We start from the raw sequence: 24,872 nt of genomic DNA on the forward strand, positions 1-24,872 counted from the left end.
GTTCCATTAATGCAATATAATTGAGTCTTGTACCTAGATTAATGATTCCTTTTAAGTTCAAGGTTTCAGATTTTGAGAAGTCTGATAGAACTAAACGTCCAATGACGCATGTCACTATGTATTATTGTAAGATGGCTATTCACACTCACAACAATAAGTTATTGATCCATTATTTTTAAGACAACCTTACAAGATCAGCCATCAAATGGTATAACGAGTTGAATAGCAGCCATGTACATCCATGGAAGGACTTAACACGAGCATTTATAGCTCAATACATGCACATGGCCAACATAGCTCTAGACCATTTAACTCTACAAATGGACATTTAGTTCTAGATTTGAATGATCCGAGAGGACACTTGAGAGAAGAGAATGACAATAAGGGAAACAATGAGAAAAAAAAAAAGAAAACAATGAAAAAATTACTTAATTTAATTAAAATATTATCACTTAATTTTTTTAGATTCTTTTTACTTCAATGTTATGAGTTTTTTCTAATTGTTAATGAAAGAATCATAAATAATTTATTTCTTTCTTTTAATTTTTTTTCATTATTATGGGTCTCTTTTTTATTTTTTTTAAGTTGATAAACGTTTAATAAAAAGCATTTTTATTATTCTTTAATTAAATTAGATTACAACATTTTTTTAATTATTAGAGAATAATTATAATTTTTTATATTTATAAATAATTATGAGCTAATGGTAATAAAAAATCAATGCAATTTAAAAAAAATTAAAGTGTACTTTAGAAATGTATTGGATTTTTTTTTTAATTTTACCTATACAATTTCTCCGGATGAGTTCCATCAAAACACAATCCAGCGGATCCCATACCCGCAAGAACATCACTACTCATGAACCTGCACCACACTGCCACTTGCTAAAACCTAGCCCTAATTATAAATACCATATAAAATCCCCCATTATCACTAACTTCACTTGCCAATCCCTCTCGCCCGCGCCGCGCGACCCGAAAGCCGCAGCCATGCAGATCTTCGTGAAAACCCTAACGGGTAAGACCATAACCTTGGAGGTCGAATCCTCCGACACCATCGACAACGTCAAGGCCAAGATCCAAGACAAGGAAGGCATCCCACCGGACCAACAACGTCTCATATTCGCCGGCAAGCAGCTTGAAGACGGCCGGACCCTAGCCGACTATAACATCCAGAAGGAGTCCACCCTCCACCTGGTCCTCCGCCTCCGCGGTGGCGCCAAGAAGAGAAAGAAGAAGACTTACACCAAGCCCAAGAAGATCAAGCACAAGAAGAAGAAGGTGAAGCTCGCTGTGCTCCAGTTTTACAAGGTGGATGATTCTGGAAAAGTCCAGAGGTTGAGGAAAGAGTGCCCTAATGCTGAGTGTGGAGCTGGCACTTTCATGGCTAATCATTTCGATAGGCATTACTGTGGGAAGTGTGGCTTGACCTATGTTTACCAGAAAGCTGGTGGTGATTAGCTTTTTTTTTCTGGATTTTAATGGTATTATTATGAGTTTATATCTGATGTTTTGGTTTTAGTTTAATGGCACTTATTTGTTGAATTTAGTACTTTTGGAATGGATGGTAATTGTTGGATTTTGAAATTTTGGATGGTAAATTAGATATTTGATATATGTCGATTTTAAGTTAAAGTCGTTTATGTGGTTTCTTCATGTTGTTTCTTTGATTATGCTTCCAATTCTTTGTGTGTTTGGAATGGTGATTGTAGTGATTTCGTTGGTTAATCTTAAAAATTTGGTTCATGTTTGATATAACATAGAAAGTAGTTCAGATGATGATGATGATGATTTATGATTAAATCGAATTTTTGGGATAGTGAATTGGAGCAGATAAAATAAGTAACCTGTTTCTGCATTTTTCTTTGTTGATTGAACAAAAAATATGCCATAGCTGCTTTCAGAAATGAGTTTGTCATTCATACACATTCGCACTTAGGATTTGCTATGAACTGAAGTTCGTTACTTTTGAAGCAAGTGAAATGTAATTGTTGCTTATTTGATAGTCTAGGACCTGCTGTCATTCTCTGTATTTCATTTTAAATGATGACAGGAAGACCTTTCCTTGTCCAAGTATAGGAAGCGTAGTCAAATGGTATTCAGATTGAGTTTTTGGGATCTTACTACGTTCCCATCCGTGTTATTATATGAAGCTTGTTTGGTAGAACATGAAGGTTTGTTTCCTTCCATAGGTTTTCTTTAATCATAGCCTGATCATAATATCTGGTTTCTTTAATCTGACATAGGTCTTCGATTCAATGTTCGGTTCCATGTATCTTTGTGTCATCATGTTTGTGGGACTGCTTGTGGGCAATGTTCTGTAGATCATGTTGCTGTGGGGTTTTAAGGAATGTCTGGGTCTAAATAAGTAAATGTTCTACTATGTTGTGCGAAACCAGTGGAATAGCAGGATGTTTTGTAAGAGTTGGCTGTGTGATAGGTACACAATGTCCCCAAGTCTAGAAAGTCACAAAAATAATTGGTGCTAGTATGCTACCGAACCCTTTTGTGAAGCTGGACTCATGGTGTTAATATGCTACTATCTCCTAAGGAAAGACATTAAAAAAACAGCTTGTGCTATACAACTGAGTTGCTGATGCCGGTTTTAATCTGGATCCAGATTTTTCCTTTTGTTGACAAGTTTTTTTAAGTGTTGGTGTATGTATCCTGGACAACAACCGGATTCAAATCCTCTTTTCCAAATTTCCTAAATAAACTTGAAAAAGAGGGGTTCCTAACACAGTTGTATTAACCTGTTGGTGTTTTTATAATTATTTGCACATGAGAGTTGCTTTGCCTACTTTACAGCCAACCAATTAGCTAGTTATACCCACTACGTTTACCCCGGGCCTCGTGTTTTCGTCGTTGCTTAGCATGCTGAGGAAAATGCCATGGTTGAGTGATGCCTGTCCTCAGGCTATGGTCAGTCCTCATATCAATACGGAATTGCAAGATTGCAGGTAGAACATGTTGTACAACATGTAAGCGTCGTGATGAAGTTTTGGGCTTCGTCATCTCTTCTGATGCTATTTTGGTTGGCATCTCACCCGGCTATGATGGAAAATGTTTGTTAAATCTATCTTGTATTAAAATGCTCTATCATCATCCCTCTCGAGACGAAGAGCACGGGAAAGATGGTACCTGCGTTTGCAGAGCTATTCACTTGTGATGAAAAGAAAACGAGATGGCAGTGAAACGTTTCTTCAACTTATGCTCAGTCGTACGGCCTCAGGACATATGTTTTCAAAGAAACTTTTCTAGCGATTTTAGGTTCAGAGCAAAACGTGGAATGATGTTTGTATTTGTCACCTTGGCAAGGCAAAAATAGCACCATACATGACTAATCAAGCTTCTAATGGTAAGGTAAAAACAAATGGACTAAAACCTACCACTTCCCTCGCCAGGTGGATGAGAAAAAGAAAAAGAACCACCTGCATCCGACGATAAATTCATTGATGCTTGTTGATTCCTACCAAACAGTCACTAGTCATTTCTACCCGTCATAAATTTGTTAAGAATTGGTCCCTCAATGAAGTCAATGTGAGTTTACATATTTCTAAAGTTTTCACATACTAAAAAATTAGAAATTAGTACATTGAGCTGCTTCTTGATGTCCCTGTCTGTCTCCATGATTTAAGATGAAGCCATCAAAATAGGCTGTCCTGACATTACTATTTTTAATCTATGGTCGTGGGGACATCACGTGCGAGCACATGGGCGAGACAGTCAACTACAGAGCGAAGTGAAAGCAAGGAAAGGAGAGGTGAAATGGAAATGGAAAATGGGTAGGTAAATGTTAGCATTAACGATGCTACCAGCGAAATAAAGGGTGCCCAAGTAACATGAAGAAAGGCAGCAGGGAAAGTTGGAAGCGAGGCATTGCCCATTGTCAATCAAACTTACCCTCTTTGAGGAAAGACAAATCCTGAGATGCTTCTTTTCCTTCTCCATACACCCTTCTAGAAACTTCCCCTCCTCCCCATAATGGTAAAACTCTCTGCGCTTTCACTTTCGCGAGGAAGAAATGGGGGCTTAGAGAGACAGAAGAGTAAAGGATACAGAAAACAACACATGAAACCAATAGGCACTGTCTCTTTTACATAACTGGCCTATACAACTTTAAACCTTTGGCAAGCATCAAAACCACAAAAGTTGAAGTTTGCTATTAGTTTTTAGCAATTTAATTAAAACACTGTGAATTACAATGTTGACAAGTTAGCTAGGACTACATTTGTCAGAAAATGAATTGACAAGAAGCTTAATTTTCTTCAATTTTTTCCATTCCTTTTTTCTTTGAAGTAGCAGTAATTTTTAAGAAGGGAGAGACTTACAGGCAGTAGGGTTTGAAAAATATAGTTTCATAATGAAAGTAGTAATAGTATTGCCGTATTGGCAACAAGGATCTGCCATATATGCTTGATGTATCATTAATTGTTCCATGAATGAAAGAAACTCGTTTTCTGGTTATAAACAAAAATGAAAACACAGTGTTTAAGGAATTAAGATATCAATGAAAGAAAGGTAATCATTGTAGTTAGTGTCTCTTACAATCTATAAATCTCAACTTCCTGGATAAGAAACCCACATCATCCTCATTGTAATCACCCAAAACCTGCTGCTCACTCTCCCTCACTTTCCCACACACAAACTCTCAGAAACAGAGAAACCAACAAAAAAATGTCAACACTGAATCATCTCTTTGATCTCCCAGAGCAGATTTGCTATGTGCAGTGTGGTTTCTGCACTACCATTTTACTGGTAACGCATTTTATGCATTTTTCCCCCCTCAATGTATCATAGAATTAATTCGCCTTTGAAAAATGCAGGTAAGTGTCCCATGCAGCAGCTTGGCCATGGTGGTGACAGTGAGATGTGGGCACTGCTCAAGCCTTCTGTCGGTCAATATGATGAAAGCCTCGTTTGTCCCACTCCAGCTCCTAGCTTCCCTTGGTCATGACCATGATGATGAGGTATCAGTAGCTAGTTTCTCTTTGCCAAGTCATTATTCCTTTAGATATGCTTCGCTGGTTTTTTGGCAACTAGGTTCCCCATTCTAGCTCAAGCAGCTATATAAATATATATATATATATATATATATATATATATAAGTTGACTTATTTCTCTTACTGGACTTCACTTAATCAAATTCCAATTCGAGACTTTTTTGTCTTTATACCCTTATAAACTTATCTTGCTAAGTATTGTAGCGGGAATAATGGCAACCTTGTCTGTCGGTGAGGTGCATCTTTGATGATTCATTAATTTATAGTTATGCTCTGGAGGTCATATTACTGGTTTATCACCAAAGAAAATCATTCTTAGATGGTTATGAATTCCATTAACATTCTACGCTCTCTATGCAAGCAGCCAAAAGAAGGAGCAGTTTGCGAAGAAGTGGCTGCCCCAAGGAAGACCGCCGCACACAGGCGAAGCCCATCATTGGTGACCTCTTCTGACAATGAAGAAGAAGACATAGTTCGTGTGAATCCCACAGTCAACAAGCGTGCGTTTTTCTAAATTTGGTTAATAGTTGCAGTAGTACTGGAGTAACACGTAACGGAGTAGTTATCATTCTAATACTGGTTTAGTCAAATTTTACAGCTCCGGAGAAGAGGCAAAGAGCTCCATCAGCTTATAACCGCTTCATCAAGTAATAAGCAATGCATCTCTATGTATACAAACAAGCATTTGTTTGACTTAATGAGGAAATTATCATATATAGACTTATTCCTGGTGGCAGAGAAGAGATCAGGAGACTAAAAGCTCAAAATCCCAACATTCCACACAAAGAAGCCTTCAGCACTGCTGCAAAAAATGTAAGTATTTTATAGAACCTAAAGGGATCAACAAGACAAACCTTCTTTCTTCGGACATGTTTTCGATCTACTATACACACACACACACACACACACACATATATAGATGTTATCTGATTCCTGAACATGTCTTAACATTTCAGTGGGCCCACTTTCCTCCCATGGACACAAAAGGAGACGGAGAGAGCTGTGGCCTGGATGAAGGAGAGGCGTTATGGAACTCTGATGCTACCCAGGTTAGCTTTTCCCGATGCCTATGTGTTCCTTCTAAACATTTCTGATCATTTATTAAACACAAACCACTATACTTCCAAGCACATACAGCATCAAACTACAGTAGTACGTAAAGATTTATCAATTTCAATAGATATTTAGCACTACAAATTTATTTGGAATTGAGCTACCATGAGCAGATCACCATCGGACAATTGTTATTATAAGACTTATATGATGGTTTCATGGTGAATTATATTTGTCTGTGCACTAACTATACTGGATACTTAAATTTCATCATGACCATTGACATCCACCTTTACTTTGATTTTTTTTTTTGGCCAGACAACAACCTTTTCTCAAATTGTCTGATTCAACCATCCATTCTGAAATATCTTAGGGGCTTAAATGTAAGTTCCCATATGGTAGAATGGGAACAAGAGACTAGCATTAATTACACTGCGTTTCGTAATTATTGTGGATGTGTATACGAACTTGTTACTTCTATACATGCATGAATGCACTCTTGCATGTGTCCTCTGCAGCTTTTGCATGCTTATCCTGTTTCCATGCTGCATCCGTAGGTAACTTCATGTTTCTCGTTTCTATGGAAAAACTAAGTAAGCAATGCAGTAGTATAAACGGTTCATTACTCAAAGGCTCCCCAATATTGCTAAGGAGATATTGGCCTCGACTAACAGTAGTGAGGGCACAGAAATAAGCCTGGAGCTGATCAGTACATGAAGAGAAGAGAAGTGAGACTTTTGAGACTGATTGGTGATCCAGAAGTTTCATATTAGGCTATTAGATGAGTTAACATGATTACCTACTTTTTCACTCCCATCAAATTTCTTGAGATTGAAGGCTAGTCACTTTCTTGCAGTTCAACTACTACATATCGAAAATTTATTAGTTAACCTTTTGGGGGCACTTCAACATACTGTTAAGACTTCTTTAGCTCCACTATGTTTCCGGTAACTTATGCCACAGAAAAGGGCGCATGACTTTCTGTTGTGACAAATTTTCAGGTTCACATACAAGGCAATGATTTCCGTGAAAGAAAAGCTGCAAGGAATTCCATATGGGTCAAGACACCCTTTGAGTGAAGATGCCCTTAATATAGATCTCCACTGGTCTACTTCTCCTATCACTCCTAATTTATGGTCAGCCATCGCTAGGTTTCAAACCATTTGCCCTTCTTTTTTTATTTGCCCTGGAATGAGGTCAGGGCACTCACTCACTGACTTAAAACAACAACTTGAGTAATTTTTAGACAGATGCGCAGTTTACTACTACTCTGCATGGGTTTTTAGCTTGCTTTTCTAAAATATTACTAATAACGTCCATCTTGCTTTCTTTTCTTAACTAAGAATGAGCTTGATGATAAAGGGTTCGTGTGAATTAATTTGCTTAATTTTATTAGTGATTAACTTGGACAAATTGCTTAATTACACACTTTAGATGAGCTTCAACTGGATGATTAATTAAGGAAACACACAAGGGCTAATATCTTTAGACCATATACAAAGTTTTATTGAGTTTCCAAAACTCATAAAGGCCCTTTCATTTGGAAAACCTTAATAGGATCCGGATGCATGAGCTCCAATTCTTTTCCCTAATTCCATCATTCACCTCCACTACTGTTTTTCCCTTTCAAATCTCGGTTTCCTTTGGATATACCTTCCTGAAATATGGAAAAAAGGCAAACGTATAATTACCAATGCGCAGCAAATAACAGATATATATGTATATCTGTATATATAAATGGAAACCTGAGTTATATGACTATCAACTTATGTACTGTTCTTGTTGTTTTCTTGCATCTACATGGAATATGGTACGGAATATTTAGGGTATAGGGTACTCTTTAACTCTTACCCATGAAAGGCCTGGGAGAGAGGGCATGAAAATATGCTTGAAAAAAGTCCCTATTCTCTTTTTGTAGCTCCCTCCACACTGCAAAGAGACATTGGCATTTCTACTTTCCTTAGTTAAACGTTAAATTCCCAAACTTGCAGTACTGTTATATATGTTGCGCGGTTGTCACCTACTCACCTGTAACGGTAATGCACGGCCGAATGCTGGCATACTTTGCTAATGCCTTGACGCATTGTTGTCGGTTCATGTGAAGAAGCAAACATCTCTCAATCAGATGCTGAACCTGACTCAGTTGATTTCCCATGCAAAACCAAAAGCAAAATTAACATTAGTGATCGATTCTATAAATTTCTTCAACTTGATTTGGATATATTGCAAACTAAAGGTTGTATTATTATAATAAATGTGTATAGCTAGACTGATGGGAGGATTTTCACTTACCATCCGAATGTAGCTATGTGGGCGGCAATGAAGACAAGGGAGAACATGTTGTTGGTTGTAGTTGTGACAGTACATTTTTTCCCTCGAACAGAAATGGCCAAAACAAAGAGAATACCAAAAAGAAGCAAGTAATAAAGAATAGAAGATCGCCAAAGGGAAAAGGAAAACAAAAAACTTGTACTGCAGACAAAGCTACGAATTGGGAAGGAGATATATATATATATATATATATATATAGTATTTGTAAAATAGAACAACCAAACTTGGAGGGAGAGAGACTGTTATCCACAGATATCCAAGTGAAGGGCCAAAAAATCCCAAGAAATCCAAACGATAGATTCACCTCATCCTCGGGAGATAAGAAAGATTAAAGACATTACTTGTTTTGATATCGAAAATGTGTTTCTGATTATGACAACTACCGTGGCCAAGCGTTTGAAACCATCAGCTCATCACCAAGACCGATCGCAGCATTTTCTATTTTGGGTCCCCATAATGAATGCTGAAAGGCTTCTGATTTAAGTCAAGGGATTGCCACAATGGGTTCTGTCAGATCTTTTGATGAGGGAATTATGACCCTACGATCGAGGGGGTTGCTTTTGTGTTCAAAAGAGGAGCCACGTTATGGGGTTAATTTGGTGACTCCAGGGTCCTTGCCCTTTCCCTCATGTTAGTGCAGAGGAAAGATGAGAGGCTGGCAGCTTGGCACCATAAAGTGTAGGCAGTTCAATCAATTTTTGGACTCTGGGCTCAGGAATTTTGTATGATTAGTCAAGGTCTGAAAATGGAAGCGAGTTTCAATGTGTAACAGAGAAAGGTCTTAGGTCTATGAAACTCTCTCTCTTTCTCTGGTCCACAATTCAGCTCAGCTTGAATGAGATGTAAAATTTTTAAATACCAGCTATTTCAAGAAATGAAAATTTAAGGGTGCAAGAAAAGTTGGACCATCTACTCAATTATTCTCTCATGAATTGCAAGAAAATTACAATACAAAGACTTCTCAAGAAGCTATCTATCTTGCTATTATTTTCACTTAAATATATTTTTTTATATAATTAACAAAATAAAAATTTAAATCTTACTTTTTAAGTAAAAAACAATACTCTTCTTAATTACTCGAGTGCTTAAATATGTTTAATTATAAAACTTTGATGAAATTTGATACACTAATATTGATATAATCCCATTCAAAATTACGTTAACAAGTTTAAAATCTGTAACAAAATTGTATTTGGAAGAGGTCACAATTGAGCAGAAACATGTAAATGATTCACATGTATTCCCACAAAGAAAGAAAATAGATATTGCCAACAATTAAATGACCAAAGCAAAGGACAGGGCCACTTTAATTGTTTTTTGCCTTTGAAAAAACACGAAAAGGGAGATGTAGTGGCCTATTTAGACCTGCCCTCATCAAAATATATCAGATTGGAGATGCTGGCATGTTCCATCTTGGGACTCCTGGCCCTGTCATTTATTCCCACTCCCCTCAGCCTGACAGCCTTTGAGCCCTGACGACTTTTCGGATCTGTTTTTACTTTTCTGCGCTCTTGTGCCTTATATCACCTGCAAATAAAACTCTACCCTTTTACTCACTTCCCTAACCAGCCATGAACTAACGCAACAATTACGGAGTTTTCTTTTTTAATAAAATAAAGGGAAATATATAAAAGCCTCCTGAGAATTGAGATTGGTATATTATATACTTATTCTTTAGTTTGAAAAATACTCTTTTTACTCTCTTAAAGTTTGGTAAAATATACATTCATTTCTCTGAAAAGATAATAATGTTCTTTTATCCAAGACTTTTTTAAAGATAAATAAGTGTCTTGCAATCAAATTTTAGGAGAATAAAAGGGAATGTATCATCCAGCAATCCTAGTACCATTTTCTCTTTGTAAGGAAGAACATCTAGGTTTTTTTTTCTTATATACATATATATATATATATATATATACAAATTTACATGTACAAATGCAATTAATAATTATAATTAAAACAATTTTTAAGATAAGCCAAAAGCAACATATGATGAGACAAAATTCATTACCCATTTTAAGAGGTCTCCTTTTGGTTATGGGTACAAACAAGTGCCGTACGTCGAGTGGCAGAAATGTGTTGATCATTAGCCCAATGCTTGACCATATATAGCGAACGTCCCTAAATTATTGAACGCGGTGTACGAGGTGGTCAAACTGACAAGAGGAAGCGTTATTAAATGGTTTGGTTGCTGTGCTTGCAAGTTCCAACTCACATCTCAATGACTCATTATTGATTTAAATGTCTTCGAAATTTGGATGACATTCGGCTCCGAGTCCTTGCTTATTCGGCTCCCCAGTTTGATTGGGGAGTTAGACCGCTGCAGTTTACCATACTACTTGGTTATTATCAAAAGAAAAGCTTAAAACAAAAGCGTATAGAGCACATGAAAAGATAAACACTCAACATTAAGTAGTCGCAAAGAAACAAGTGATCATGCCAAGCCACCACCCTTTTGTCTCTCAAATATACCTGCCGTTACTTAAAATTACATTAAACTATCATATCTTGTCATCCTGGACTTCAATTCTTAGGCACATATCTGTACGAGTGTAACTCACAAAATCAAAGTTGTGCCCCAAGCCTACAAGGATCCAAAGTCAGGTGACATTCAAACATAAAGCGATCCCATCTACCATCAAAACTGGATGACATGCAATTTCATCCAGCCCCTCCTAAAATTCAGTGCTCAAGTTATGCAATGTCTACTTGATCCACTAATTTCAGTTGGATCTTGATGAGGAAATTAGTACTTGTTATGCCTCAAATTCTAATTACATCCATCAATCATATCCTTCGACTAAACAAAACCGCAATTTCATTTAGTATTTAAAATTACCACATACATTCAAATATAAAAATGATCCATTATAGAAATAAAAGATAAAAGTAGACTACTATTTCAGTCTTTCATTCTTTGGCTTCTGACCATCGTCCGCATTACACAAAACTGAGAATCACAGAGGCACTCACAACTGCAACAGAGCATGCAGGACTAACTTCCGCATGCTTCCTTAACTGGTCTCTGACTTTTCCAAAGCTGCAAAAATGATTTAAAAGTAAGCGGAACGAAACACCAAACAAATCTAGCACTAAAATGCACATAAACATGAGGAAGAGAGAGAGAGAGAGAGAGAGAGAGAGAGTCAAAACAGATTGTGGGTAGGGAAAGGAGACAGAAAGAGATTACTATTGTAATTCAGAAGCTTCTCAATGAGGTCAACATGAGTCATAAGCATTCGCCTACAACAATAACGAACCAAGCCCAATGCATCAAGAGCATCTCTGCATGCCAAACAAATCACAACTTATTCTCTACATACTAATGCTTGTAATACCAATTTGAGTGTTGAAGCTAGGCTGATTACCATGATTCATAGATGAGCAATAATGCATAAATTTGACTGTTCCATCAATTCAACACAATATTTTCATATACATGCTTGGGTGGTTGGATTAGATACATTTCGTCATTCCATATGAGTGCAGGAACTTACATATTCTCATCAATCTAGTCACATTAGACAACACTGACAATTTCGCATTTGGGGGGAACAGAAACAGCAAGCAAAACATGTTTCCTAAGCAGGAAACCTCCAACAACAGTCCCTTCACTTTGGGAGGATAACACTTATAATAACTCTTGCAGTTTCAATGCTTACATTTAGACCTTAAAATTTCAATAATGAGCTCTTACCATGCACTGATGTCCAATTTAGCAAATGACATTAGTTCAAATAAGTTAATAAGCATAAATAACCTGACCACGTGATTGTGGAATGAGTAACATCAGATTTCAAAAGTTTGAAAATAATTGGCAACAAAAATCAACAAAAAACAGCAACTAGGATCTGATTTGCATTTAGCTAAAGCATTCAAGTTCAGTCCCAACAAAAAGGACACAAGAAAAAAAAAAAAAACCAAAGAGTGAAAGTCTAGAATTTAGATGACAGTTATGCAACCAAATTGATGCAGGCGCATTTAGAATTCTATTTTATTTATAAAAGGCTTTTTGATCCCATCAACTCAAATTTCACATGCTTTCAAGTCGAAATTAAAAAAAATCATCCCAAGCTCCAATCATATGCATTCACTTATAGTTGTAGCAACAATGCAACTGGCACAACGGATAATTTATAGCCACAATGCAATCACTTAAAACCTATTAAAAAAACAACAAGAATAAAGCCGAAAAACAATCAATAAGAAGATGATTAACGATTAAATAAGCGAGAGAGAGACGTTGTTACTAACCCTTCTGTGTAGTCGGCCTGGAGAAGATCAAGGTAAGTGTCCCATTTATTACCAATAACCTACAAATATCCAAACCAAATTTGCAAGTCAAAGCAACAGAGTCACCAAAACCCTAAAATTATTACCTGCCTACATTAAATCGAACAAAATCAAAATCTAAGGACAAAACAGAGTATGTATTATTCTTTTACGGTGTTTTTAGAGATAATTACAAAGGAAAAAGAAGGGCAAGTGAGAAAAAGACCTTCCCACATGTGAAGCAGCGAACTGGAATAATCATCCTCTTTTGTTCTTGTTCTTGGCTTTGCCCTAGTTCCCACTCTCCCAGCTTTTTCTACTGCCCTAGACTGTTCTCACCGGCATTTTAAATTTGTTGAAGGCGGAGTCGTTTCACCCATTAACGTTGGCTCATACACGACGTCGTTTTAACCGACTGAAACCTTTCTTCCCCCTTTTCTCTTTTTTTTTTCAATAGAAATAGATAGGCCTGCTGAAACCTTTTCCCGAACTCCCAACTTGACTAAAATTTTAAGTTAAAAGGAGCACTATAAGATATATAAATCAGAACTATAATAAAAAATAAAAATTATTTAAATTTTTTTTAGAGAATCATGTGCATATTACTAAGTATTTAGAATAGACGGCTTCGTGTTGTTCACAGCGAAACCACATCACCACCGTGCTTTGCGCTTCTCGAAGCCTAGTGCCACGATTCTTCACTCTCTGTAGTGTCACTATCTATAGATTTGGACCTTGGTGAGTTTCATAAAGGAATAAATCTGTTGAAGGCATTTTGGAATGAACAACCTTTTTATTTTTCTTGTATCTCATTGGTTTTAAAGCATGTGATTGCTTTCAGTAATAACTTTATATAGTCTCCATTACATACGAAACTGGGTAGAATTCTTTACATTTTGTTTAATTAGTTGTTACTTGTTTTGGCTCTCTCCAATTCGTCATAGAGCCCCTTTTTGTGAACATTGAATAATATTAGTACTACATACAATGGGTGCATGCACCGTGACTCACACTAGCTTCTCAAAGCCTATATTTCTGGCTAGTGGGGAAAAACAGACCCCCAAAAGTATGAACAATCGGCCTCTGTGCCCCAGCAAATTAAAATTCTTGCCAACTGAAACAGTACAACTTGTACCAAATACAGAGGTGATGACCCTTACAAAAGTTAAAGAAAATTCAACCCAACTTATGCCAAAATCGACACGTGACGGCAATTTAGAAAGCAGCCATCGAGTCATAGTCTCGTTAAGAGTTTCATATGAGCGGTTCCTTTCTTTTTCTTTTTCGATTTTTTGTCGATTTGATGAGCGTGTAAAGAATTGGCCAAAGCTGAAGGGACGACTAACGAATATGATGACTTTTAGCTAAGGGATTAGCGAGCGGCCTTGATTGATTTTGTTTGGCCGCACATTTTGCAATAGAATCATTCCTCTAATTAATTAATACAGTGCTAAAATAGGAAATCAACTTTCAAACGTGTGGTTTTCTGTTATGGGCCTCGTAAATCACCATCCAGCTTCGGCGTGTTAATTACGTAGCCAGCCAGTCAGATGTGGAGTACTGGGTTCATTTCATTCACGCTTTATGTTTTCTTTTTTTTCTTTTTTTGGTTTTTCTCTAGGATGCGTCAAATGCACGAGACGACGACGCCATTCATGCATCCTTAATTCATCTTAATTAATCGCACGCATTCAATCTAACCCAATGACCGATTGATTAAAGATTAGTTTGGCAGTGGGTTTTATTTAAATTTTAATCTTAATTCTTTTATTTGTTTTGTTTTATCAATAGAACCTACTACTTCTAAATTCAACGTTATGCAAACTATATAAGAAGAAACCCAAAGTATGATACCAAAAAACCGAAAAACTTTAAATCTCTTGAGTCATCTAAAAACGTGGATTATTTAGGTAAGTCAACATGATTTGGTCCATTGAAATACTGGTAGTTTTATTATTGGTTGATGGATGGAAAAATCGTTTAGCTATTAGCCACGAGTGACGAGTGGATTAAGAAATACTATTAGTTTTTGCCTCATAAAAAAGAGAGGCGTGACCTTTGGTTCGTCTAATCCCGTGAAAGGTGGAAAGGGAGAGCGCCTCGTCGTTTCCTCACCCGCCAAAATTGCCCGCCAACAAACGAAGCCCGTTCCCTGGGACCCGCAAAGGAAGGTAGCAGTGAGTCAGGTCTGGGCAGCCAACTCCCGCTTTCCCATTTCCCGCTTTTATATTAAATTCTTGTTGATGGGCCTCGTGCCGACCACCGCGACCCCTATTCATCATTCCCCATTAAAATATATGTATAAAGCTAAATAAAGAAAGGGAGCAAAATTTTTTGTACAACCGTTTGTGATCATAAATCCCAAATACAAAACATTATTACAAATTACTTGTTCCTCTTAAATTAGTAAACTAAGAAAAAATAATAATAAATTATAATATAGATAAGGGATGGATGTCAAAAGGTTTTGTCTCCCATCAATGCATTTCATTCTAGTTTGCTTAGAAGGGTGGTGAGTGGAGATATTATCCGGTGAATTAACAGACGTGTCCATTGATCATCGTGTATTTTCTACCACAAATATGATTATTTATTTTATTATTTGACACGTACTTTTTATAATTTTTTTAATTTTTTATAGTTAAATGTGAATGGGATTTGAGTATTTGATAAAATATTGGATACCATTGTAGACCTAAAGCGTGACTATATAAGACATAGATTGTTTCATATACGTTTTTTTATATTGTTTATTTGGAATAAGATGATAGCAATATGCTTCTAACAAATCTTGATTTGTAACCCTAAATCTATTTACTAAAACGATTAATTTTAGGTACAAAAATTTGATGCATGAACGAGTTTAAGATCTGAATTTCAGCTTGAATTGAATTGGCATTTTTACTTACGAAACAAGTTTCGTATTGAGAAACGTGACAAGTATCTTATTGGTTGAATTGGTATTGCCCCTGCCCTCAAACGCTATATATGGTTTGATGATTTAGTGAGGGAAAATGGATTAGAGCTGACCTCCAAACTCCAATCCATCAAGGCAATGCTTCAAAGAGAAATCTGTATTTTTTTAATGAGACTTAAATTCAGGTATTTCTAGAAGAAAACAAGAGAGGGTAGAAACCAAAGTAATTAAAGGGTTATTATATTGATAGGTTAACAACTCTTTTTCAAGTTTAAACCAAAAATTCACACCAAGCTTAACCCATTTCTTTACACCAAGGAAGCCTAATTTTTGATTCAAGCTACTCATAAGCTGATCCAACGGAAACAACCCCAATCAAGTCATCCGCTTCTATTAATACTGCTCCTTATTTTCGTGTACATAACCTACTTTCTCTGCTGTCTATCTCTTCCTTGTTCGTGGAGTCCACTTTAGCTCACAATTAACATTAAACCAAAATAAATAAATGGTTAAATTTATTTTTTAAAACATATAATATTTGAAATTTTTTTTTGAATTAGTTTAAAAAATTATTTTAATATTATATTTAATTAAAGTTTATATTTTTATAATTTTTAATTAATTAATTATCATAAATTAAAATATTTATGTTTATGTGATACTAATATTAAATATGAAAAATATCATAATATCATGTTTCCATGTCATATTATATATTATGATACGATAATATTACTTAATATAAAATAATAAAAAATATTTTAATTAATTATTTATTAATTATAAAATTTATTTAATTTTAAATAAAAATAAAAATATTTAATTTAATGTAATAAAAAATAAAATATTATTTAAAAATTTTAAAATACTTCAAAAAAAATTACTGTTATAAAATGGTAGTACTGAATTTTGAAGGGGAAAAAAAAAGAAAAAGAAAAAGGGGGAAAATGAAGGAACGGAAATCAGTTAGCGTAACCACTGAGTAGTAAGAAAGACAGGCACTTTGTTTGTACCACCGATTTATTTCAATAATTCTGCTCCCAACTTCCCCCCACTCTGCCTCTTCCCCTTCTCTTTTTTATTTTCTCCCTTCATTTCCTCTGTTTGTCTGTTCCGTTTCCTTCCTTTTTGTGTCTTTCTTTCCATCTATCTATCTTTCGGTTTTTGAGGTCAATACTTTCAGATCCTAAATGATCCGTTCCTCTCTTTGATTTCTTCGTCAAAAACGTTACATTTTGAGGTACGTTTCTCTCTCTCTCTCTCTTTTATGACTCAAGATTTTGTTTTGTTTTCTCCTTTGTCTATGCTTTATCTGTTCCTCCTTTTACTTTTTTTTTTTCTGGGTGATTGAAGATTGGTTTGGGATTGTAGGATCTGGAGAGTTACTGTTGTTGGAACTGAACCAAAGGAGCTTGCATATCGCAGGTAAACTTGTTTCTGATTGGTGGATTTTTCATGCCGTCTTTTATTTTTTCCCTTTTGTAGGCCATGTTTTTTTTTATCATTTTGTTATGTTGGGAGATTCATCAGAATCGTAAAAGAGATCCTAATCTTATAGTTTGTATAAGATTATTACCCTTTGAAGAAGGTCTAAACTGGATTGATATGTCATGTTTTCTGTTTTGATCTTCCCCAAAATTTATCCAATGTCTTCCTTCTTGTCCAGGTTTATCCGTCTCTTCTCTGTCTTCATATATCATGCAATTTCTTTGTAACCAAAGAAACCCAAAAAGAAAAATAAAAATTGGAATCTGAGTTTTGTGAGGGTATCAGTCTTTGTTTAGGAAGTAAAATCTATTGTCAGCCCTTTTTTTTCCTCCAATCTTATTTTGTGAAACCATCATTAAGTCGTCGGCACGATCTTCTGTTTACCCTCTGCACTGTGGAATCTACTTTGGGCGCCTAATTATGAAGGTTTTGTCAGTCAATGGAGCAATTCCTTGGTCTTCTTGTTTTTTCCTTATCCTCTTTATTGCATCCTGCTATTTCTGATGGAGTTTCTAAGTATTTTTACAGGTCACAGCTGCTTAGAGAAAGCTGCTTCTTTCACATATTTGTGTTTGCATTTGAAACCCAAGATTTCCTACGTGTTGGTATCAATGGGGTTCATGTATGTTCATGTGCATGGACCTTTGGATAATCAACCATGTGGTCTCGTTTGTTTTTAATAGGATATAAAAATTAGCAATAGCATTTATTGTGAACCTAGTGGAGCAAGACAGTTACATGTTTGTTTGTTTCCTGAATATACAGATTAGTAGCTATGTATTAGTAGCGCATTGTGGTTGTCTAAAAGTTTATATTGGATCATATGTCTCATAAATGTAGAGTACAATACGACATTGCATTATGGTGATGTCAAAAGTGTCGATGGTGAACTTTTATCCGTGGGAGTCATTGTGCCATATTTCCTTATTTTTAAAATTTACTTGAAGCTGCTATAAAGAATATGACTGGAAATTTTCTATTGTAGCCATCGTTGTTATGGTAGTGAAATAGTTGAAATAACATCTTGAGGTTGTTATGTCTTTTTTAATATGCGCATGAGTTCGATACAGTTTTCCCATTAATATTCTCATTAAACCTATCTTGTTTTACAAAGTTTCAGCATATAATTTCCTTTAACAAAAAGTGTGTCTTAAATCCCTTGTAGCTCAATCTTATATGTGCTTGTTAAAATGTTGGCTATGCTTTTATTGACATTGGAAAACTATTTAAAGGGGAAATTGTTGTGATATGTTATTATTTGTGTAATAGTAACAACTTAGGTGGCCTTTGACTTTATTCCTGTTGGATGGTGGCAAGACAATGTATCAGGAACACATGTCGAAAAACTGAGATAGGTACATGACTTGGTAGAGTGTCTTATCTTTTGGTTCTTGATCTGTCAAATGTGTTTGAATTACTAAGATTGAACTCATTTGGCTGACCCAAGGTTAATGATCATACATGTCATAGTATGAATGAGAAGCATCTTTGATTGAATATTTCATCAGATCTGACTGTTATGCAGGCATTCTTAAGCATTCTTTCACTATTGATAGCTTGATAATTTAGATTTAACTCTATTTCTTTTCTTGTGCAGGCAGATTTTCAGTAGACACTCTTCAGAGAGCTATATAATTTATAGTAGTTTTGGTTTTACAATAGGAAAATGTTAGGAGGCAACAACGGTAATCCTGTGCTTCCAAGTTTCCTGGATGAGAATCGTTTTCAGTATCAGACTAATGCATCAAATCAACTGCAGTTATTTGGAAGTTGTATGTGCTTTCTTTCATTTATTTAAGAAATTAGATTTTGTTTTGTTTCCCTTCAAGTACTACTTTGTCATGCGGAACTATTCAAATATATTCTCTGTTTCTTTTATTTTGAATGGTGACTGATTAATATTTTGCTAAACTTTCAGTGCCAGCTGGGTGTACCATTGATCCTGTAAATTATGTTGGAAATGACCATCTCACTCCCATGATTCGGCCCAGTAAAAGAGGCAGGGAAACAGAAGATATTCAAAGGCAGCAAAAGCTACAAATTTCGTTGAATTATAACGCTTGTCAAGAGGAAGCTGACCGCTCAGCTGGCATTCCAAATCCTAATGCTGTGTCAACTGGGTTGCGGCTATCATATGATGATGATGAGCGGAACTCATCTGTCACTTCTGCAAGTGGAAGCATGACACAAGGGCCATCAATGATCTTGTCACTTGGTGACAATGTTAGAAGCGAACTTGATCGTCAGAAAGAGGAATTTGATCAATATATCAAAGTTCAGGTACTATTGCCTGTCAAGAAAAATAAAATCTGTCACCTTGTGGTCTTTTCTTCAATATCAGAGGTTTTTTAATTACAGAATTCAAACAGTTTAAATACAGTCAGATGCTCTTCTTTTTCATAAAAGTTTGACCTATAGGTTTCTCTTCTTCTTTAATTTATTTCCTTGTTTAGATTGACTGATATGGAGATCTTAATTCCCAAGTTTTTTACTATGGCTTAGCAGTTCTTAATAACATCTATTTATGTTGACGCGTTTGATATTGGCTGCTCAAAATCACTTAAATACATTTTTGTTTACAATAATCCAGATGAATCTTCTGTATTGGAGTTATCCGCCGTTCTAGACTCTGAAATTCCATCGTGATAGTGACACTGTAATTCATAGTCAATATTCAAATGCCCATGGTTGTTTGTCATTCTAGGGTTAATATACCTAGGATATTTACTCAATTCAATGTTATTAATATCTCTGCCTATATTGTTTACATTATGACACTTGAAGTTAGTAACAATGCTCTCTAATTGGATATTTATTTAAATGTGATGGTATGACGCTCGTCTTTGGAACTTTTGATTCATTTCATTTTCTTAAACAGGAAGAGCACTTGACAAAGGGAATAAGAGACATGAAGCAAAGACACATGGCTTCTTTTCTTGCTGCTATTGAGAAAGGTGTTAGCAAGAAGCTTAGGGAGAAAGACTTAGAACTAGAGACTATGAATCGCAAGAATAGGGAACTGGTTGAGAGGATAAAGCAGGTGGCTACAGAAGCCCAGAATTGGCACTACAGAGCAAAATACAATGAGTCGGTTGTTAATATCTTGAAGAGCAACCTTCAGCAGGCAATCTCGCAGGGTGCTGAACAAGGGAAGGAAGGTTTTGGAGACAGTGAAGTGGATGATGCTGCCTCTTATGTCGATCCAAACAACTTTCTCAGCATTCCAGTTGGTGCTGCGAAATCCTTTTCCAGGAATCACCATGGCGTGAAAGAACAGATGGTTTGCAGAGCATGCAAGGCAAAGGAGGTGTCCATTTTGTTGATGCCGTGTAGGCACCTGTGCTTATGTAAAGACTGTGATGTATTTATCAATGTTTGTCCTGTATGCCAGGTAATGAAAACCGCTGGTGTCCAAGTGTATTTATCCTAAACTGTGAAGCAAATTACTCAAAAGATGAAAAGTTTATACTTTTTCTTTCGTGTGACATGCCGGCAATATCTTACTCCATCATACAATGTATGAAAGTAGACAGATATCTTACAATGGAGTTTGCAAAGCATCGTTTGTTCTCCCTCTCTCTCTTTTGTCATTTTGCTTGTGTGGCTGTGACACGCATAGTGCTATGGAAAGGTGTTCCCCATGTCTTAACGTTTGTCTGAGGTGTTTCTAGCGTTAGCTAAGAAAAAGTGATGTTAAATTGGATCCTTGAATGGTTAAACCATGGCCAAGGTCAAGGGTTCCGAGTCTACCATGGGAAGGTGAAGGCTCGTTCAAGAATGATAGTGTAGTCCGTGACTCAGTGCCTTTCAATTTTCTAATTACAGTATCTCCCTGGGGCCATTGTCCTTTTTCTATTTGAGCTAGTGTTTGCTCGCAAGAAGAAAAGGCAGGCAGGCGGTGCAATTGTCAGTTTGTAGCGATGATGCTCTTGGCCGCGTGGTTAGCGAGTAACAGTGAGTCAGGACTGTCATTGGCCAAGTCTGCAGTTTTGCTCTTTGATGTTCTGACATGTATGGAGAGAGAAAGTGGTGAAGAGAAAAACAACAAACAACACTAAATAAACCGAAAGGGAAAAATACATTTCTGGAAATAAAGTTCGTCATTTGCTGGGAGTGTTGCCTTTGTCTTTATCTTTGTTGTCTACCTTGCTGTTAACGTTTAGATAAAATATACCCTATTGTTTCCTCTCGTGCATGATGCACAAACTTGTTGGTTCAGGCAGGTCACAAAGTGCAACAAAACTTGGAGAAGATCAAAGCTCTGATCGACGAGTAATTGACTCTGTCGACAAATCTCAATCCAAAACCAAAAACATTGTCGACTACTTCCTTTCCTTTCCTTTCCAGCTATGTTCCACTTGTTGCCTTCCTCCTTTTTCTGCCTTTCTTGTACACTGTGCATTCCCAGTTAACTAGGGACACCATACCCAGTGCATTCAGACACAGTGAAACTTTACTCCATTTTCTCCTTTGTCAGCTTTGGCTGAGGCCAAGATTGTCAGAAACCAATTTAAGTTGTACTGTATACTAGTAATTCTTGAATGCCAGAGTAATTCATTTCAAATTATCAAATATAAAATTTCAAATAAATCAAAAGATGTTTATGTTGTACCAAGATTTACAATATATACATATATATATATGGATATCATGGATAAGACATCGGAAGAAAAAAAATATTTCCTGTGGCAAGATGAAACTATCACACTTTTCATGTCCAGCCACCTACTTGATCCTAGAAACCTCATCAGATTCTTCTTCTATTGTCCACTCTTGTTTTCTTGGATGCAGGTCCAGCTTGTAGATGCTCAGTGCTTGATTGAATCTAAAGCAATTGGGGAGAAAAAGAAGAATAAAGTTACTACTAGAAAAATTTAACATAACTTACTTCTCAAAAGGCAATCATGCCGTAGAGTTTTATCACCTTATTGAGTTTGTTCCTGACCATTTTAACTGTCTGATTCATTGACTGTGAGGGGAAGTAATCCTGAAAGCAATTTCAAGAGAAAAGATGAATATCAGCAATGGGAAAATTGGGCAAACTTCAGCAGGAAAATAAAAGCTCAACAACATTAACAGAGCATTGAATCTTTATGTGCTGTCCATTCCAGTAGAGTGACCCAAAAAAAGTTGGAAAAATCTGACAAATCAAAAGATTTAACAGAAGGTAAAAACTCTGAGCAAATGTAGAGTTTGTGCTCAATTTAAATTGCAAATTGCCAAATGGTTGTAACAAAATACTATTAATTTATTAAATGATGAATACAGCGAAAAAGAAGCATAAAATCCCCCCAGAATTGAAACAGGCATCAGGCCTTACTGTCCAGCAAATGAACAGTTAGACTCTAAGGATAAAGGGAATTCTACAGCTAGCGTTCAGAATGCCTCCAACCACAAAATTTTAAAGCAAGAGTGTCTGAAACCATTGGATAGTTCACTTCAGGACATTGTGTGAAGGGCAATTTGTGGGGGAGAACACTGTGATTAGAATCTCATCCTTCAATTAAGCAACCAGGGTGGGAATAACAGGCTACTGAAGAGAAAGGAATGGTCTGCAATTGAAGACTAAAGCAAAAGCGAAGCAAGCAAGGGTGAGAGTGAGAAGATGCAACAGTGGCCAGAACAAATATCTATGTTTAAAATTACACCAAAGACAAAAAGACAATCTTTTTTTTCGTTAATGTTATCTAGGTTATGTCTTCTTTACGCAGGTCAATAAGCACCATGCCAGTGCATAATAAGAGACAGTGTACATACTCAAGAATGATATGTGCTCTGTCCTAATCCAGCCAACTGGACCTAACAGAATCCAAATTGGGTTTAGCAACTGAAAGCCAGTTAAGCTGCACAATATAGTTGCTGGCTTAGCCTTAGGACTTTACTTCATCTTAAGTCTTGACCAACTACAAGTTACCACGTACCACTGCCAGTAAAATTTTCACTTGCCAAATTCTAATAAAGAACAAGAAAGAAAGAAAAAAGGGCTAATGGCCTTTGGTACCTAAGAATTCACTACAGTTTATAATCTAATTTCGAACAGTGAACAAGTGGAAGCAGCAGAATCTGAAATGATATTATAGGAGAGTAGTCCACACCTTGTCAGATGATACTCTTGTTATTGGAGCAATATTAGTGTGAGACTTGTACTCCAAATCTCCAACATCCCTATAAAGAGGAAAAACCATAGTTTATATAGATAAAGAATGCAAAAGGCCAACAATGATGAAGATAGCAGCATGAATTTGAACATTGACTCACCTCAGCCCTGAATTTATCTGCTTGGGAATCTGCTGAGATGAACCAGCAAGCGATGGAGCCTCACTGGCCGGGAACAGGTGATGAACTGGATGCCCTTTCGATCTTGGAGCTGATATCACAATATAACAAAATAATACGCACGAGCATATATTATCACAAGTGGCAAGCAGTTCTATTTAGAAAATTATTTCCCCTTATGTGCCAAAGGTAAAAAAAATTAAAAAGTTAGCTTTCTAGGGTAAAACGAAAGCTTACGATTCAATCTTGCAAGGACTTCCTTTCTTCTGCCTTCTAACTTATCCTTAGTGTCATCAAGGCTCTCAAATTGAGGAGCATATGAGACCTGCAACTGGTTCCCCAAGAAAACAAACTCATCCAATTTTCTCTTTGCAAACCTATAGAGGAAACGGTTCACAAAATATATCAATTTTCACCAATTGCACAGTTATCTATCCACAAAATAACTTTTGAACAAGGGTGTATTCCTTTCTAACTACACAAAATAAGGCGATGGGTATGGATAGAAAATGTTCGAAAAGGATTGAGTTTAATGACCTGGCATTGCTGATGAGTCGAAATTTGATCCAATAAACATCAGTGAATTGCTCACAATCTTCTGCATCCATTGGTTTACATCTGAAAGGCAAAACAAAATTGGTCATTGGCATCATCAAAAGTTCGAAACTTGTAATAGAAGTACAAATATAAATTGAAAATGGAAAGGTAAAAAAGAAAAGGAGAGAGAGAGAACTTACTTACTCTTCAACGTCTCCATAAGTAGCAAACAGTTTCAACAACTCGTCGCCACATCCAAGCGCGGGAATATTCCTCACAATCAAATATCTTTTTTCAAATAAAGAAAAAAATATTAATCAAAAGGGGATGATTTTCCTCTTCCTGGGAAGATAACTGTCTACTTCAACTCTTTGAATTTTAGGGCTTTTTGATGATTTGATTGTGCAATCAAAAGAAATTTCAATTCTTCAAAGTAAAACAAAATGATAATCTTCTTTGTATTCACTACGCACCTCGATTCGTCACAAACCGTATACACGCGAACGGCAGGGGTATCGTCCCTGTAACGAGGCATGCTGAAAATTGTTTACTTTACCTCCAAAACCCCAATAATTCAACTTAAAACACCACTGGCCACCGTTTTGATTCCGTTGCGAACCTGGATATCCCCGCCGGAAATACTTCTCCTTCGGGCCTTTCCTTACAGAAACAATGATTGATTATTTATCGAACCCTATGTAGCAGCTCATTGCTACGGCCCGACCATAGCTCACATATTACCCCATCACCCCACTCCTACAACCTTTAACCCACATTTTTTGTAGGAGTTATATACAAGGTGGCCTCTATCTTTGTGGCTATACTTTTTGGTTAAATTATACAATTAATATTTTTATAAATTTAGTTTTTTACAATAATTTATGTAAATTAAATATTTACATTTTGTGAATTTATTAATTATAATTCATAACTCTATTATCATTACGTAGCATTTAGTATTTTATAATATAATATAATTATAAAGAAGATAATATT

At 36.1% G+C, this 24,872-nt stretch overlaps 6 protein-coding genes across 9 annotated transcripts; 3 read left to right on the plus strand and 3 right to left on the minus strand.

The window, feature by feature from the left end:
• The first annotated feature begins 918 nt into the window (after positions 1–918).
• LOC110423460 (Ribosomal protein S27a / Ubiquitin family protein) lies at positions 919–1,586 on the plus strand. Its single transcript, XM_021437672.2, has one exon. The coding sequence runs from the start codon at positions 990–992 to the stop codon at positions 1,458–1,460; it is 471 nt and encodes a 156-aa protein (XP_021293347.1). The 5' UTR covers positions 919–989; the 3' UTR covers positions 1,461–1,586.
• A 3,063-nt stretch (positions 1,587–4,649) lies between these two features.
• On the plus strand, positions 4,650–7,439 carry INO (Plant-specific transcription factor YABBY family protein). The gene is made up of 7 exons (XM_021437671.1): positions 4,650–4,757; positions 4,826–4,969; positions 5,367–5,502; positions 5,601–5,649; positions 5,740–5,815; positions 5,959–6,051; positions 7,057–7,439. The coding sequence occupies exons 1-7, from the start codon at positions 4,677–4,679 to the stop codon at positions 7,132–7,134; spliced, it is 657 nt and encodes a 218-aa protein (XP_021293346.1). The 5' UTR covers positions 4,650–4,676; the 3' UTR covers positions 7,135–7,439.
• A 73-nt stretch (positions 7,440–7,512) lies between these two features.
• LOC110423461 (uncharacterized) lies at positions 7,513–8,841 on the minus strand. Its single transcript, XM_021437673.2, has 4 exons — positions 8,348–8,841; positions 8,084–8,189; positions 7,907–7,984; positions 7,513–7,712 (listed from the first exon to the last, which is right to left on the minus strand). Exons 1-4 carry the CDS (start codon positions 8,420–8,422, stop codon positions 7,666–7,668), a joined length of 306 nt encoding a protein of 101 aa, XP_021293348.1. The 5' UTR covers positions 8,423–8,841; the 3' UTR covers positions 7,513–7,665.
• A 2,346-nt stretch (positions 8,842–11,187) lies between these two features.
• On the minus strand, positions 11,188–13,496 carry LOC110423553 (DNA-directed RNA polymerases I, II, and III subunit RPABC5). The gene is made up of 4 exons (XM_089784756.1): positions 12,885–13,496; positions 12,641–12,699; positions 11,577–11,671; positions 11,188–11,426 (listed from the first exon to the last, which is right to left on the minus strand). The coding sequence occupies exons 1-4, from the start codon at positions 12,918–12,920 to the stop codon at positions 11,401–11,403; spliced, it is 216 nt and encodes a 71-aa protein (XP_089640882.1). The 5' UTR covers positions 12,921–13,496; the 3' UTR covers positions 11,188–11,400.
• A 3,012-nt stretch (positions 13,497–16,508) lies between these two features.
• Positions 16,509–20,548, plus strand: LOC110423027 (SBP (S-ribonuclease binding protein) family protein). 3 transcript variants are annotated; one of them, XM_021437121.2, is made up of 6 exons: positions 16,509–16,815; positions 16,947–17,000; positions 18,333–18,418; positions 18,661–18,835; positions 18,982–19,343; positions 19,942–20,548. In XM_021437121.2, the coding sequence occupies exons 4-6, from the start codon at positions 18,730–18,732 to the stop codon at positions 20,491–20,493; spliced, it is 1,020 nt and encodes a 339-aa protein (XP_021292796.1). In that variant the 5' UTR covers positions 16,509–16,815; positions 16,947–17,000; positions 18,333–18,418; positions 18,661–18,729; the 3' UTR covers positions 20,494–20,548. The 3 variants fall into 3 exon arrangements, with proteins under 3 accessions (XP_021292796.1, XP_021292797.1, XP_021292795.1); XM_021437122.1 differs by lacking the exon at positions 18,333–18,418 and having other exon boundaries at positions 16,510–16,815; positions 16,929–17,000; XM_021437120.1 differs by lacking the exon at positions 18,333–18,418 and having other exon boundaries at positions 16,510–16,815.
• A 1,068-nt stretch (positions 20,549–21,616) lies between these two features.
• Positions 21,617–24,640, minus strand: LOC110423028 (RNA-binding (RRM/RBD/RNP motifs) family protein). 2 transcript variants are annotated; one of them, XM_021437124.1, is made up of 8 exons: positions 24,350–24,640; positions 24,081–24,164; positions 23,877–23,957; positions 23,577–23,716; positions 23,322–23,430; positions 23,159–23,228; positions 21,988–22,050; positions 21,617–21,888 (listed from the first exon to the last, which is right to left on the minus strand). In XM_021437124.1, the coding sequence occupies exons 1-8, from the start codon at positions 24,409–24,411 to the stop codon at positions 21,811–21,813; spliced, it is 687 nt and encodes a 228-aa protein (XP_021292799.1). In that variant the 5' UTR covers positions 24,412–24,640; the 3' UTR covers positions 21,617–21,810. The 2 variants fall into 2 exon arrangements, with proteins under 2 accessions (XP_021292799.1, XP_021292800.1); XM_021437125.1 differs by having other exon boundaries at positions 24,077–24,164.
• Positions 24,641–24,872: the final 232 nt, after the last annotated feature.

Source organism: Theobroma umbraticum, unplaced genomic scaffold (assembly GCF_002168275.2).
Source record: "Theobroma umbraticum cultivar Fairchild unplaced genomic scaffold, ASM216827v3 scaffold_20.0, whole genome shotgun sequence".
In the NCBI taxonomy this organism is placed as follows: Eukaryota; Viridiplantae; Streptophyta; class Magnoliopsida; order Malvales; family Malvaceae; genus Theobroma; species Theobroma umbraticum.

Bases quoted from the DNA above. Each gene is read 5' to 3' on its own strand.
- INO (XM_021437671.1), top strand. From the start codon at position 4,677: ATGTCAACACTGAATCATCTCTTTGATCTCCCAGAGCAGATTTGCTAT. The intron at 4,758-4,825 runs GTAACGCATTTT...TGAAAAATGCAG, and splicing joins TCTGCACTACCATTTTACTG to GTAAGTGTCCCATGCAGCAG. The intron at 6,052-7,056 runs GTTAGCTTTTCC...ACAAATTTTCAG, and splicing joins GGAACTCTGATGCTACCCAG to GTTCACATACAAGGCAATGA.
- LOC110423460 (XM_021437672.2), top strand. From the start codon at position 990: ATGCAGATCTTCGTGAAAACCCTAACGGGTAAGACCATAACCTTGGAG.
- LOC110423461 (XM_021437673.2), bottom strand. From the start codon at position 8,422: ATGTACTGTCACAACTACAACCAACAACATGTTCTCCCTTGTCTTCAT. The intron at 7,985-8,083 runs GTGAGTAGGTGA...GTCTCTTTGCAG, and splicing joins GCCGTGCATTACCGTTACAG to TGTGGAGGGAGCTACAAAAA. The intron at 7,713-7,906 runs GTAAGAGTTAAA...TCCATATTTCAG, and splicing joins CTCTCCCAGGCCTTTCATGG to GAAGGTATATCCAAAGGAAA.
- LOC110423027 (XM_021437121.2), top strand. From the start codon at position 18,730: ATGTTAGGAGGCAACAACGGTAATCCTGTGCTTCCAAGTTTCCTGGAT. The intron at 18,836-18,981 runs GTATGTGCTTTC...CTAAACTTTCAG, and splicing joins ACTGCAGTTATTTGGAAGTT to TGCCAGCTGGGTGTACCATT. The intron at 19,344-19,941 runs GTACTATTGCCT...TTTCTTAAACAG, and splicing joins ATCAATATATCAAAGTTCAG to GAAGAGCACTTGACAAAGGG.
- LOC110423028 (XM_021437124.1), bottom strand. From the start codon at position 24,411: ATGCCTCGTTACAGGGACGATACCCCTGCCGTTCGCGTGTATACGGTT. The intron at 23,229-23,321 runs GTGAGTCAATGT...TCCTCTTTATAG, and splicing joins CAGATAAATTCAGGGCTGAG to GGATGTTGGAGATTTGGAGT. The intron at 22,051-23,158 runs GTGTGGACTACT...AATTGCTTTCAG, and splicing joins CAAGAGTATCATCTGACAAG to GATTACTTCCCCTCACAGTC.
- LOC110423553 (XM_089784756.1), bottom strand. From the start codon at position 12,920: ATGATTATTCCAGTTCGCTGCTTCACATGTGGGAAG. The intron at 12,700-12,884 runs GTCTTTTTCTCA...GGATATTTGTAG, and splicing joins GCTGCTTCACATGTGGGAAG to GTTATTGGTAATAAATGGGA. The intron at 11,672-12,640 runs GTTAGTAACAAC...TTTGGCATGCAG, and splicing joins CAGGCCGACTACACAGAAGG to AGATGCTCTTGATGCATTGG.